The 15,329-nt window shown below is 42.7% G+C and overlaps 1 protein-coding gene across 1 annotated transcript in view; it reads left to right on the top strand.

The window, feature by feature from the left end:
- ssbp2a (single stranded DNA binding protein 2a) overlaps positions 1-15,329 on the top strand; it is a 78,802-nt gene that overhangs the window by 36,301 nt on the left and 27,172 nt on the right. Inside the window, exon 2 of the mRNA XM_019867026.1 lies at positions 14,799-14,871. Within this exon, the coding sequence (XP_019722585.1) occupies positions 14,799-14,871 (73 nt within the window). The remainder of the gene's footprint in view (positions 1-14,798; positions 14,872-15,329) is intronic.

The raw sequence follows: 15,329 nt of genomic DNA, 5'->3' as shown, positions 1-15,329 counted from the left end.
CGCATCTTCGGAGTCTGGCGGTCGCCGTGTCGGCTTGTTTCAGCTCATCGTGCCCCAACGTGCGTTCAGGTGCGAGCGCTTGGAGGAGCAGCTGAACGACCTGACCGAACTTCACCAGAACGAGATCCTGAACCTGAAACAGGAGCTGGCCAGCATGGAGGAGAAGATCGCCTACCAGTCGTACGAGAGGGCGCGAGACATTCAGGTTGGCCTCCTCTGTCAGTTTGGCGCAAGGCAAAGGGAAACGCTCGCCTGGAAATGGGAAATAGCCCTGCCGCCTGCCGACAGCCACCAATCTTTCCCAGTTCCGATTTTCCCGCTGACGGTATGGTGACTGGTTGTCGTCCAGGGCGGATTCCGCCCGCAGCCCAAAGTTGGCCGGGAGAGGATGGAGAAGGGGTGGTCCAATTTTACGACAGAGCAGATTCAGTCTTACCCAGTGTGATGGTGAAGATTGTTTGTGAATTTAAATGAAGGATATTTGATACAGAGTCACTAATCCCAAAATAACATGATCGGGCATGTTTGAGCAAGCTTAAGTCAAGGAAAAAAATGCTGCAAAGACAAGACAAGTTGTATTAGTTATGTTGGGAGTCTATTATAGTTTTATTTTTGAACTTATAGTGCAACATCTGAACAGGTAATTTCCAGCAACAGCATTTACAGGTAAAATTAGTCAACAATACAACAACGACAATAATAATAATAATAATAATAATAATAATAATGATATACATCAATTTTAGAATCTGCTTTTACTCACAAAGGTCATGGGCATGCTGAAGCCTATACCAGATGACTTCAGCCAGAAGGCGGGGTACACCCTGAACCAGTTGCCAGCCAATCGCAGGGCACACAGAAACAAACAACAATCCGCGCTCGCATTCACACCTAATGTTCAGTCAGCCTGCCATGTATGTTTTTGGAATGTGGGAAGAAACCACAGTACCCAGAGAAAACCCACGCAGGCCCAGGGAGAACATGCAAACTCCACACAGTCCTCCACCGTGCCTATAATGCTAAAATTGTCTGAAATTTGATTACAAATGTCTGATTTGAAGGTTAGTTGTGTCTCACCTTTTTACGTATGACCCTAAACAGTATTCATTTTCTAATCTCCTTTGATGTGCTAAAATGAGGGCTAAATGTTGATAGAGTAGAGAGAAACTTTGGAATGGATGAAGATGGTAAACAAACGATATGATGACAAAGTGGCCATCACAAACAACTACAATCCCGACACATTTTTAAAAAAATCTCTCACTGCTGAACTGCAGAACTTAAATTGAGACAATTTCACTGAATGATCTGGGCAACTGGATGGACTGGATAACTTTAGCTTAGCATTGACTTTGCCTAACATTAGCCTCAAGCTAGATAGAAGTTGGAGTGTGTCCAAAACGCTTTGTCAAACCTCAAATTCACTTTTTTGAAAACATGAAATATACATAGGCGCTAACGGAAACGCAGCAGCAACCTTAATTTAAAATAGATACTTTAACCATCAGGATTTCCCGCCATTCACTGTCGAACGGTAGAACCTGTCCTTCCAACCATTCATCTGTTTTCTGAAGTGCTTATCCTTGAGGCAAGCAATCAATGAAGTAACAAAGGCATTGATAAACTGTCAAGTTGAGCTTCATTGACGGTTTATCAGTTGAATTTAATGCCAGATAGCCAGTAAAAATATTGTCTTGCAGAAACACCTTCCTGTTTTGTTCTCAACAGGGTTTGACACTGCGCTTGCGCTTCTCCCTGCATACTGACGTCAGGCGGAGACATAGGACGTGTCTACAAGTGTGTGTGATGTGATTCGAATCTGGAAATACTCATTCGGCGTTCATTTTTAACGTCCAATTGCCGCTTATCATTGCTGTTTGTTTTGTTTTTTTCTTTGTTAATGAGCCATCCATCCGCTTTGCATTTCTCATTGCAGTACCGTCAGTGACGGGCTCCCGTTTCGCTGACGACTGATGGAAACGGTGTTTGTGTGCAGGGGTGACTTCACGATGGTTGTTTTGAGTGGAGAAGGGGTCTCCTACGACAGAAAAAAAAAAAGAAGTTTGAACATTACGAGTCAATCTGGTGACCGACCGCTGCTTGTGTTGGCTGGCTCTAAATGGTATCTTGGTGACGGTTCAACAGGTCTAAAATAAAAAATAAAAAATAAATAATCAATCCACTCTTCAGATACATCAACTTTCTCGCTCGCCATTCTCCAAGCTTGCTCCTTTTTTTTTTGTCTCGGTCCCAGCTTGTAAAGGAGTCTGGCTGTGTTGCATAGCTCTCGCTCACACAATGATATTGTCCCAAGCACGTATTATTTCACCAGGCTGTGTGTGTGTGTGTGTGTGTGTGTGCCTGCGCGCTTGAGCTGCTGGTGCGTGTGACGTAAGTACATTCTCGATGCTGATTTGCTGTCGCAAAATGTACACGATCTATGTATCTATTCAAGCACTCAATAAGTCCTCGAGCAAAATAATGGGTCGACCTCCAACATGGCACTCTTCCCTATGAGTGTCCAGAGCTGCATGATAATATGGGAAAAACGTTCTATTTTTTTCTTCTCTTCATTTTTTTAAGGTCACTCTGTCTTCATGTTTTTGGGCCTCCCCACATCGAATCTCCAAAGGGCAAACTTTTCAATAGTACACTAATTCGTCTGACATGATCCCTCACTGTAGTCTACCAATTTCTCCAACTTTATTGGCTTTGTCGAATTGAAGTTTGACTGGAATTGTGTGGAGACAAAGTTGAACAAGGAAATCACTCAAAAAATTCATTTGTGTTCTTCCATGTGTGAAATTAAACAAATTTCCCATGAGAGGTGACTCAATCTACACAAATCAAACTCAATGAAATGGAACTAAAAATCAAGGAAAGTAGGCATTCGCTTCTGCTTGTGTTCCGCTCAACCCCTTTTCAATCCCGTCTCGTGTTGTTTTCTCTCCTTACTGTAGAAAACTGTTCACGTCATAAAGCCACGATCTGTTTTAAATATCATTGCATTAGTCTGTTGGTTGCTCACCGTTTGTGTCTGTTGCTTCTGCGCTACGATAAGCTGGCATTTCCTGTTATCTCGGCACCAGGCATTGTTGTCTGCGCTGGGAGACAGTCGAGTCGCCGCTGCTGACAGAACAACAACTGTTTCACTGAGCCTCATTGTGCGAGGGTGATTGCTTAGAGGTGTCTTTCCTCATTGTGTTGTCTGCTCAAGTCTTAATTCCTGCCACGGTGATTTTCTGCATCCTGCCAGTATTGCAGTAAAGCCCGCCAACCTGTCAACCGGCAGTACTCAGCAGTCACAGAGATTCACTGGTGTGTTGTTGGCCTCCGTTGAAGATAAATGCGAGTCTTTACTACAAGTACTTGTTGCAATTGATCTTGTCATTCATAGTGTTTTATAGAATAACTACCAAGTAGTGTGCTCATTACAGATTCAGCGCAAGCGCAGATGATTTACATTCTGCTTTTATTTGTGGAGTCAAGTCATTATTGATTCATCTGTCAAAATTTTTGGTTTAATCAGTTTATTGAAATGGGAATACTCGTGTTCTTGTATTGTTATATTTTGGTTGATTTATACTTGTGGGCTTGATTGCATCGGCACTTTTACAGGTTGGCAAGGGGTGGCAGCTTCCACCCCCCACCCAAACACTTAACCCCTTACCGGCCACCCAAATAAGTCTATCAATATTAAATGAACCCTTTCATGGACAGCGGTTACTACAGTGGACAGCTTATCATGTTATCATGTTACAGGGTGCATGAAAGGGTTAAATATTTCATGTTAAAATTTCCTAATAGTGTCTCCATAGGGTGTATAGTTCCAATATTCCGAGCCCCTCCTGCTTTCAAGAAGAAAATGGTTGCCGGTGTAGGTCTGTGTGGAAGTACAGTAGCTAAATCTCATCATGTTCTTCTGTAGAACACAACGTAACTGAATCAACAGCGCCTCTGCTGGTTGCAATTGAGTAGTGCACGTTCATTTGTGGCGGCACGGTGTGGACTGGTGAGCATGTCGGCCTCACACTGCAGAGGTGCAGGGTTTGATTCCGGCTCGGGCCTTCCTGCGTGGAGTTTGTATGATCTCCCCGTGCCTATGTGGGTTTTCTCCGGATACTCCAGTTTCCTCCCACATTCCCAAACTGCGCATAGTAGGTTAATGGGACACCCGAAATCGTCCCTAGTTATGATTGTGAGCACGGACGGTTGTTTGTCTTTGTGTATCCTGCGATTGGCCGGCAGCCAGTTCAGCCCGAAGATGGCTGGATAGACTCCAGATAAACTCTCGTGAGGATAAGCGGCTTGGATAATGGATGGATGGACCTTAATTTGCCACTCTCTTGCAAACATCCAAATTCTTAGCAATCAGTAAATTAAAAATGCCTATTTCTAGTTTGTCAGGTAGCCTACATATCTATAATTTGTTTATCGTGACCATAGCGACAAAATAATTCAAAGCTATGTTGTTTTCATATTATACAATTTAATGAAATAATTGTCTTCGCTCCTGTTTTTGGGTGTGGACACTGCGCACCAGGGTGGAGGTTTGTCGCTGCAGTTAAACTTGTGGTCCTTGCGGTATCTTCACAAGGCTTGATATGCACGTTGTTATCTGTGGTTGCTTTGTTGCACGGGTGTTACTGGTGAAAAGTGAGTTGCGGTTATTACCCCCAGACAGTTTGAATTTGTGGGTGGAAGTGGGTTTTCCCATCAGAACTGACAAAGTTTTGAGCCGATTTGGTAGTCCAAATGATATTAACTTCCGATTATGATCAGGAACATCCTCTTCATAACTAGAGACGCTGAGTATGTGCACAATAAGTCGGAACTAGAAGTGAAATGAATGTATCAGTGATTTTAATGAGTTTCATTTAAATTACTTTTTAAATCGGGCTGTTTTGGTAGATTTTGCATAATTTGCATGCAAAGTAAGGAACGCAGAAATACTTTCAGGTTTAAGTAAAAAAATATAGTTTTTCTGCTTTTGGTGTTTTACATGGCATAATTTAGCATTTTCAGTGTAGTATGTCCCCATTATCAAGAGTGAGTGCATTGTTCCAGTCACACACTAACACAAATGTATCTGGTAAAATATAACTACATGGTACAGTTGTTAACTTTTGGGAATAATATTATTCCGACAAAATTTTTCTCAGAAACAATTTTCCCCACTTCCTAATTAGGAGAGCTAAGTAACAGCATTTTTTTTTTCATTTTTGATACGCAATTCAGTCGTGAGGCTTTGAAATGTTGTACAATTGAAAGCACACTTTCATTTATCCAAAAAAACAAAAAACAAAACAAGGACATACTAAAGCCCTTTTGGTCTTTCTTCTCCACTTGATTCTTCCCCATTTTTAGTTTCCAATCGTTTTCCCCCAAAAGTGAGTACCATGGGCAAATTCTAGGATATGAAGTTAATGAAATGTAAACAAAAGGTGAGCCAAAGAACACATGACTCCATGACTATTCCTCCCCATCAGGATATGAACTTCATTCTTTGGACTTAAACTCTCACGTGTGACCTTTCCAGTCGAGAAATTTAGAATTCTTCCCTTTGCAGGGGGGGGTGGCGGGACGCGTACCGCAGAGTTGTGCAGTATGATGTTGTGGTCGAACTCCACCGCCCTGGGCTGTATCGTGCCAAAGTGGAGCTAGAGCAATACGCCCCTCGGTCACGACTAAGAGCTTCAGTATGTGCTGTGGAAGTGAGGGATGGGGGGGGGGGGATAAAGACTACGACAAACATTTGCTCAGCAAATCTGTGCGTAAGACAATTTCAGTGCAGACAAAACATGGAACATCAGCAGATGAAACAAAGTTTATTTGACTACAAATGTCTTTCCCCTCAGACTGTTTCCATTCGGGATTATGACGCGTCTCGCTAATCTTCAAAGCCGGAGTGAACTTTTGGCTGCTCCTCCCATCACTCAGCTACATCCCAAGCTTGCTGCAGGAACCTCTGAGAGAAAACACTTAATAGGAATCGCACTACGAGCGTGCTTGCGTTTACCTGAAACCATTAGTCAGACCTTGGGGGATTCCTTGGAAAGCGTAATGGAGTCTATAGATTCAGTTTGTGATCATCAGCAAAAATGCCAATTAAGGATGCATCCGTGAAAAGATATATAGATGGCGCAGAGCCATTTGGAGATTAATTGAAAGCATCGATTTGATAGATAAAGCAGGTAGGAGAATGAAGACGGTACACAACAAACTTCCATCCATCCGTTTTTTTGAACGGCTTTATCCTCACAAGGGTCGCGGGGCAGGCTGGAGCCTATCCCAGCTAACTTCGGGCAGTAGGCGGGGCACACCCTGAACCGTTTTGCCAGCCACACGCAGAAATGAACAACCATCCGTGCTCACAAATCCGGGACAAATTTAGAGTGTTCAATCAGCCTGCCATGCATGTTTTTGGAACGTGGGAGAAAACCGGAGTACCCGGAGAAAAACCACGCAGGCCCGGGGAGAACATGCAAACTCCACACAGGAAGGCCGGAGCCGGGATCGAACCCACGCCCTCTGCGCTGTGAGGTCAACGTGCTAGCCACTAGTCCACTGGGTCGCCCAAATATCAAACCAGCCAATCGGAAAGCATATTATGATAAGACACAGCGCACGCACGCTGTATATTTGAGACGCAAGAGATATACTGGTGCATTTTACGACATTTTTTTTCCCTCCAACATTTGTTCACCTTTACAAAAGTGTAAGCTTAAATAATTGATATGTAGCCAAGAGTTGAGAAGGTAAAAACAACAACAACAAAAAAAAACCTGAATGCAAACCGCCTGTGTCTCAGATGCCTCGTAGCTTTTAACATCTTGAATGGCATCCTTTCAGATACACTGTTGTATGCATCGGCCTGAAATCAACATCCCATTCAAAGGGTCTCGCCGCTAAACGTGTCTGCATGTTTACAATGTTGTGCTCCTTCGTCTTGCGCCCAGGCAGCAGCATCGCTGCGCCGGTGCACCGTTTTGACCCCATCTTGCTATGCTTCCCTGCTCCTTTTCATTAATCATTTACTCTCTCACCTTCTCCTTCTCTCCCGTTTGCTTTCTCTCACTCCATCTTTTCCATTTTGTCCCACTCGCTCAGTTTCCTTCACATCGCCGCTCACACGTATCGCTTCATCCGTCCGTTTTTTTGTGAAGGACCATTCCTTTGCACCAGACTTCCCTTTTTGGTTTCTCTCCATCCCCGTCAGATGGTATGCATCACTTTGTATCCGTTTGGTGCACTTTTACTTTAGAGAGTAAACACAGCAGCTACTGTGAGTGTGCTTGCACCTTAGTCATCCCCTGCACAGATTCAATTATACTTTAGTGGAATGATAATGCCACAGGGACTAATCAGCTGCAGCCTGATTTTCCTCATCGAGTGTTTTGGCCTCTGGAGTAGTAGAATTCCTCGACTGTTCATAAATATTCTGAAGCTACTCTTCACTCAAGAAAAAAAAAAGAGAGACACCAAAGGTTGTTGTGGGGGTTTTTTTTTGTGCTGATGTTTTCTTGAAGCGCTGCGTTTCAAATGAATTATTCAGCATCGTAATGGGTCTATATTTGTTGTTGCTCATCTTGCCTCAGTGCCCCTGCCTTTCTCCTGCTCTGTGGCCCGGCGCCCTCTCATGTCCGTCTGCCTTCCTGGAGAGCTGCTCCGACCCGCGGAGGATGCTCCACTTTAATGAATGAAGTGGAGTCATTTAGCGTGGCTCTTAATGGCACATAAAGCCGTGCTGCGAGCCTTGATTAATCAGGGAAAGTGTTTGGCCCTCACTCGTAGGGTTGTCCTCAGTGGGCACACTGGCTTGATCACCGCATGCTCTTTTGCGCGGGTCCCTCTCTGTTCGGACTGAAGTTGTCGAAAGCAAAGGGGCAAAGCGGCCACGACTCAACTTATCCACAGGTGGTGTGTTGTTTGATGCTGGGAGCTCACCGGCTTTGATGCCGGCGCATTTGAGGGGGTCCCAAGTTCTGTATGAGATAGACAATTGGAGGTTTTTTTTTTTTTGCTTGAGGGTAACTACTGTTTAATTCATGGCATAGAAAATCCCAATGTGTTCTTGTATGTAGACTTCTGACCGTGAAGTATTTGAAAAGACAACAAGATAATTTCCCAGTGCTGCTTGTTACTGACGGACAGTGATTAAAATTTTTTTTTTATTATTATGATTTTTTTTTTTTTGCGGTTCAGCATTTGTGTAGGATAATTATAGGTTTGGAACTTCCTAACCGAGACTCACTCTAGGATTACATGCTTCATTGTTACAACTAACCTAAAATGGTATAAATCCACAACCTGTACAGATATAATACTGTGCATGCAATACTCCACGGGTGTCAAAGTCAGGGCCCGGGGGCCAGATCTGGCCCACCTCATCATTTTATGTGGCCCACGAAAGCAAATCAAGTATGTCAACTTCCATAATGCGTGCTAAAGTCTGAACCCAAATTTTAAATCGTCATATGTAATCCACAATGACAATGTTTGAACAAGCCATTATTCTTGACTTCTGATTTCAAAACAAGTTATCCATCAATTTGTTGTTCGCTGTGTATGGAATATGTGGAGGTGGTCAAACATTTACTGCATATGGTTTTAACAAAATTCACAGTCATAACGACCCTCCGAGGGGAAACCGTAACAACAATGTGGCCCGCGACAAAAAAAGAGTTTGACACCCCTGCCATACTCCACAGCATGGATGAGTGTTTAGTTTTTCACTTTTTCTTTGACCAAATGTAGCCAAGTTACGCCTTAGTGTTGAAGCAGAGTCAACTTTTGTGGTGAAACGTACAAGGAGGTCACAGCAGGGTGTTAAGTAAGCTGCTGCTTAATGCACAGCTACAACATTTTGAATTCAAAGCTCTCACTCTCATCAGCGAGACGCCTTCACCTCTGTACTCCTAACGTGGATTCTTTCGGTCTTTCCAATCGTCTCTCTCAGCGTGTCACTTAACAGACCTTTGAGACTCTCTATAACAGCCTAATGAAAAATGACCTTTGAGCTTCACGATGTTACGTTGGTTGGAGTCAACCTTGTGTTTTTGTGCTTTTGATTAAAATTGTGTTTTTGATTAAAAATATAAAACCTGGATGATTTGATGTAAAACTTTATTCAATGTCTTCAAAGTGATTCAACTAAACTTAATCAGGGCGTTCAACTGGTTAGCACGTCGGCCTCACAGTGCGGAGGTGCAGGGTTCGATTCCGGCTTTGGCCTTCCTGTGTAGGATTTGGATGTTCTCCGTGTGTCTGCGTGGATTTTGTCTGGGTACTCCGGTTTGATCCCACATTGCAAAAACATGCATGGCAGGTAAATGGAACACTTAAAATTGTCCCGAGGTTTGAGTGTGAGCGTGGATGATTGCTTCTGTGTGCCCTGCGATTGGCTGGCAACCGGTTCAGGGTGTCCCCCGCCTACTGCCCGAAGAAAGCTGGGATAGGCTCCAGCACTCTCGCCACCCTTGTGAGGATAAGCGATTCAGATAGTGGGTGACTGGATGGATGGATGGATGGATGGATGGATAAACTTAATAACTGTCTGAAAGAAGATAAAACAAGAACTGTGCTGATTCACAAAGAAAACTCACTTCATGCTAATTGGCATTACATTGGTATTACATTTTTAAAAAATATTTAATGCAGAAAAAGCTCTAAAATTGCGACGATACACACCATTGACTGAAGCGACCGTCCAACATTTTTCTGCAGTCAACCATAGCGTGATCAATGTGGAGTTGAAGTCGATTCATTGATGATGTTATCGATATTTGTTCAGGACAGTAGCGGTCTCCCACCATTTTCTTTGAACCTTTGCCTGTTTGCACACAGTGACAGAGTTTGAGAATCGGCTTTCTTGAGGCCTTACGTTTTAACTTCTTCCTTCTCTTTTTCAGACCATTAATAATGTTCCAATGTGGGTAATTTAAATTGGAACCTTTTTATTTCTTTGTTTGTTTTTTTCGACTGCATTTTCTAAATGAAAAATTCAATCAATCAGTCAGTCAAAACTGGAGTCAACAGGGTAGTGCCGGTGTTCATCAAAATCTTTCTTTAGGGTGAGACTTGATGCCAATTCTACGAGACACCGTTGGCTGCTTCCACTTGTTTCCTTCATTTAAATAAAGTCACCTGCCTTTGCCGGTTGCCTGTTTTCTTTACACAGCAGCAGCAGCAGCAGCAGCCAGGATAAGTGTCGGAACCAAATATGAATTTGATTAGATGTGAGTCAGAAGGTACACAAACACTTCACCATGAAGGAGATAAAGGTCAGGCAGGGAGTTGAAGGCCGGTTCACCTCCTCCACTTCTACCCGGTCACCTCGCACTCATGAAGACAAGGTGAAAGAGGTGGGTCCTTGACCTTGGTTAAAGTTGTAATTAACGATAAGTGGTCCTCTTAAGTCGAACACAGGTTACCAGGTTGGACGGATATGCAATCCAAATTTGTAGTTTATCCAACAACAAAAGCTTTAATTGACCAAGATTCTGTCCAAATTGCACCAGCGGCCTTACAGCAATTACTAATGTAAAGATTGTTCACGCGGACAGTTTCTTTCATAGCAAGAGCCAGAATTCTGTCACTCCATTATGTCAAATATGGAGCATTCTTAACCTTGAACAGCCCCCCGCCTTCCTCTAATCCTTAAAGCTTATCTAGGCTCTCTATTTTGACTGTCCGTCAGTCCTCTTCCAAATAGCTGAGAGCTTTTTATCAAGCCAACAAGTGGGAAATTAACGACGAGGGAGCAGCGTGAGCTCGGCTAGTGTTTCCCAAGCCTTTTTACGTGTCTTTAAAGAAAAATAGCAGCAATGGGTTAACGTTTGGTCGATATTAAATTCGAACAAAGTGCCCTCGTGTGTTGTTTTGCATCCTGCTTATCAGTCCTACTCCAGCGCTGCCCAATGTTGCTGTGTGTTTAATAAGGAAAAAAAAAAAAGAGATAGGACTCAGACAGAGAGAGGGGAGGTTGATGCCTGAATTATGTGTTTAGTTTCCATGCATTTAAATCAAGTTTGAAGGCAGAGATGGAATTTACCCCTTCACTCTTTTTTTTTTCTGAAATACTTTGGCCTGATCTCTTTCGATGTTACCTTTTCCTCCTTGTAAAAACCTGTCTTCGCTATCCCCATCCTTTATGTAACAATGTCACATGTTTGAGTATTTGAAAAATCAATCTAGGGTCAAATTTTTCAGTTTAGTGAATCTAACAAGGACAGTATGGCAATAATTTTAAATGGTTATATAACGGGAGAGACTGCGAAAAGTATTTACCATCTGTACTTCAGTAGAAGTACAGATATCTGTGGAGAAAGAAACAAACCGTAAAATATGAATCCCTCTCTCTCTCTCTCTCTCTCTCTCTCTCTCTCTCTCTCCCTCCACCCGCAGTAATCTTTGTCATTCACAGAGTATCAAGAATATATGCCTGTGTATATTGTTATACTATTGGTCTTCACGTGTCTTAAAGGCTTTAACATCATTACACAGATACTATCCAGTAGCCCAGGGGTGTGAAACTCGTTTTTGCTCCAAACAACACACGTGATGTACCTTTGCGGGCCACCTAAAATGATGTCGCGGGCCGAATCTGGCCCCTGGGCCTTGAGTTTGACACCAATGTGTTAGCCCGTCCAGGAAATCTTTCATTGTTTGTTTACACTAAGATAAACAAACTTTCCAAAGCCAAAGCTTTGTGGTTGATTTAGATTCACAATGCTTTGTTTTTGCTTAGTTTGACAGGAAACATAAGTTGGGAGTGACAATAAACAGCTTGAAACCCGTTTTCAAATATTTTTTTTACGATCCACTGTTTGCTGCACTGCCACCACACAGCGCTGGCATTTTTTTGAATGAAAATGAAAACAAAAAAAATAATTCAAAGATGTTGCCCGATCAATGGCTCATAAATCGCATCTCTCATATCTCAAGGCACTACTGTATCTATTTCAAGTGTCGGGAATAAAAGTAAAAAGTCATCCAAAAAATACACTTTCAAGTAAACTACAGATATCGGAATAATCTCTTAATACTGTATTTTAGAGCGAGAGATATTTACCGGAAAAAAGTGAGTGATAGAACCTATTTGTTCCTTGTCATGTTCACAGTAGAAAAAATGGCAGGGGATGGGTTGAGTGGTTGAGGGCACTTTTTTTTTTTAATTCGTGTTCCATTATAGTGCTGTTGAGAGTTATGTCAAGCTATTCTTTGTTTCATTTTACTTCGTGGCGGCGCATGATTTTGTCTCTGCCGCCTCAGTGAGACATCACTGCAACCACACGAGGGACGGCGGTGTGGGAAGGACGGCACTGCGCTGTACATCTCCTCTCACCATTAAACAAACATGAAGGAATGGAGTGCGGGGTGAAATGGAAGTTGGCTCAGGGAAAACTGAGAAGAAAATGACAAAGGAGACGGATGGGAACGTGGGACGGGGATAGGGGAGGAGATGTACCTACCTGTGTGCACAGCAGAAAGGTGCAAAGTCAATCATCTTTAAGACAGGCAGACAGTCTGGGGAGTTTATTTTTACCGCCATTTAAGAAGAGTCTGGACTACATTTCGCAGGTTGGCAGCACCTTTTACAGGAGGTTCTAGGACAACCACCTTTTATGCATGCCAGGATACACTCAGGTTCCTTTTTGGCTCGTGGTGACTGTGAAAACTTTTGAGTGGGAAAAAAAAAAAAAAATCAAGTTTTAAATGTTCATCGACGACATATGTTCAAACTTCAGGAACTTGTTTTGGTAGCGCTCAAGAATATTCAAATTACTAATAATGCATTTGAATTAACATTCTATAATAGAATTTCAAACTTAAAAATGGATTTTTTTTCATTCATGTTAAAGATTGCCCAATGAATCAGTGACTTTGAGCTAGCTATATGTTCATGAGAAAAAAAAAATGACTAAGTGTATACATCAAACAACTTTCAAATCCATCCCTTAAATTCAAGACATCTTGGGTGTGAATTGTGCTAACACAAACGAGCAGAATCTAAAGTGAGATAAACGAAGCAAAGTTAAGATTAAATACGATAACATAAAATAAGATTAAGTATTAGAAGCACAATTTGGAAATTTGCATCATTTTGGCACGACATTTGTACAAGAAGCAGATTGCACAGAATAGAAACCTAACTAGCCAATCCATCCAACCCAACCTAACTAACTGCCCAATGTTACGGTTGTGTTCTCTGACAGCTGCAGACAAATAGCAGCAGAATCTCCTTTACACAGCGCGGGTGTAAAAAGTCTGTCATTGAGAGAGCTGTGTAGTACGAACAGAGTGTTCTGCAGTAGGTGGGTAGGATTGTCCAGCATGGTTGACAACTTAGCTAGCATCATCCTGTCTCCCCACTGTGTCAGCTGAGTAGCAGGCCAAGACAGAGCCGGCCCTCTTCATCTGCTTGTCCAACCTCCCTTTTTCTTGAGCAGATATGCCGCCAGCCCAGCAGACCACTCCATACAAAAACGCTGCTGTGACCACAGTCATGAAAGTGCAGGAGTGTCCCCTGAACACCGAAAGCCATCAGCCTCCTTAGCGGGAAGAGTTTGCCTTGACCTTTCTTGCACCTGTATTGTCCCTTCAGTCCAGTTGTTGTTTATGTGGACACTTCGGTACTTGGAAGCTGAAACCCTCTCAAGGACAGTTCCCACGTTTTTCAGCAGTGCAGCTGAGAAGTAGCTGCTAAAATCCATCACCAGCTTCTTGGTTTTTCCAGTGACCTGGAACCAAATTTTTGTGGCACAGTTTCACAAAACCACAAATAAGTGAACAAAAATTCCTAGTCGTCTCTGTCTGTAATGAGGCCAACAATGAGAAAATCTGCAGGTGAAAGGTAGGGGGTCCTCCAGTTGAAGTCTGCTATGTACAGGGTGAAAAGGGGAAGGAGCTAGAACAGTTCCTTGTGGTGCCCCGGTGCTGTCGAGAAGCATGTCAAACCTGCAGTCCTGTGTCTTAAAATATACAGTCGTGGTCGGTTGGTGAGGTAGTCAGTAACCCAAGCTGTTAGGTGATGGGCCACCAATGCAGGTTGGGTTGTATCGTGTTGAAAAAAAAAAAAAGGGAAATTGAAAGAATATTTTCCCCAAAGTGCTCCCAGCCTCCTCCAGGTGGTCCAGTAATGTGTGGAGGAAGCAGATGATGGCCTCCTCCACATCGTTGTCAGTCTGCAAAGTAATCACTAATTCATGTTCTGCTTACTCATTTCAATTTGTGATCATCAATATTGCCCTGCTTCAAATACATGTACTTCCATTATTTTTTGTTTAGACAAAAGAGATGTAAAGAATGGAAAAAGCCACTAAGAAAGATCCACACTTCCAAGTTCCACTTTTGTCATTCCACCAGTATTGTATTATTTCATGATTTGTTTGTTTATTTGATTTGAATGAATTTATTTCACTTGCATCTGCATTGCGACTGTTTTTCTTCCTCCTGTAATCGTTTTCCTTTTTCCGGACATTGCAATTTCAATTAACTTGGAATCCAATTACACCGCCAGACATGAAAGGTTCATCGACATTGTTCATATTCTCAATTTGTTTCAAACAAATAACCTGTCCTTTAAACAAGAGTGAAAATGACTCACGCCCGGATGTATTATTTTTCATACTATTATGTGTTATTATGTCTTCAGTTTCTCATGTGATTCATACTTTGTGTGATGGGACTGTGGCGCCATTGCACATTGCATCGCGGAGCGCTCTCATGTTTTTATTCATAAATATGTACACGAGTATCACACCAAGTGACTTATCACCCTTGTTCTTTATGTGCAGGCTAGCGTTGTACGTGTACGAGTACCTGCTGCACGTCGGAGCCCAGAAGTCAGCACAGACTTTCCTCTCAGAGGTAAGTCACCAAGAGGGTGTGCATGTTAATGTCGTGCATGTTGAGCACATTCTGACAAATAGGTCTGACCCTTGTGTGCCATGTCCGGTAAGTGTAACACCTGATTGAATTAGCCAGGGCAGAAAGTGCTGAGCCAAGGCGTTAGTAGCAGCAGATAAGCTTTTTTTTTTTTTTTTTTTTTTTTTTTAAACACTTGCGTTGCATATAGCAGAACTGGAGCCAGAGAGCATTAAGCATGCCATCCTGGGACTTTCATTTTTCTATGACGTCATTCACTGATCTCCTCAAAAGCTCAATTTTGTCCTTTGTGGTTACCTTTCATCCTTCCTCTCTGACTTATCTCTACTTCTATTACTCTTCCTCCGATGGAAGTGGGTGAGGTAAAAAGGTGATAAGTTGAAAGGGGGGGGCGGGGGGGGGGGGTCAGTAGATTCGGATGGCTCAGCCTAAATAAAAGT

This window comes from Hippocampus comes, unplaced genomic scaffold, assembly GCF_001891065.2.
Source record: "Hippocampus comes isolate QL1 unplaced genomic scaffold, H_comes_QL1_v1.1 scaffold322, whole genome shotgun sequence".
Taxonomy (NCBI): domain Eukaryota; kingdom Metazoa; phylum Chordata; class Actinopteri; order Syngnathiformes; family Syngnathidae; genus Hippocampus; species Hippocampus comes.
This window is presented reverse-complemented; position numbering and strand designations above follow the sequence as displayed.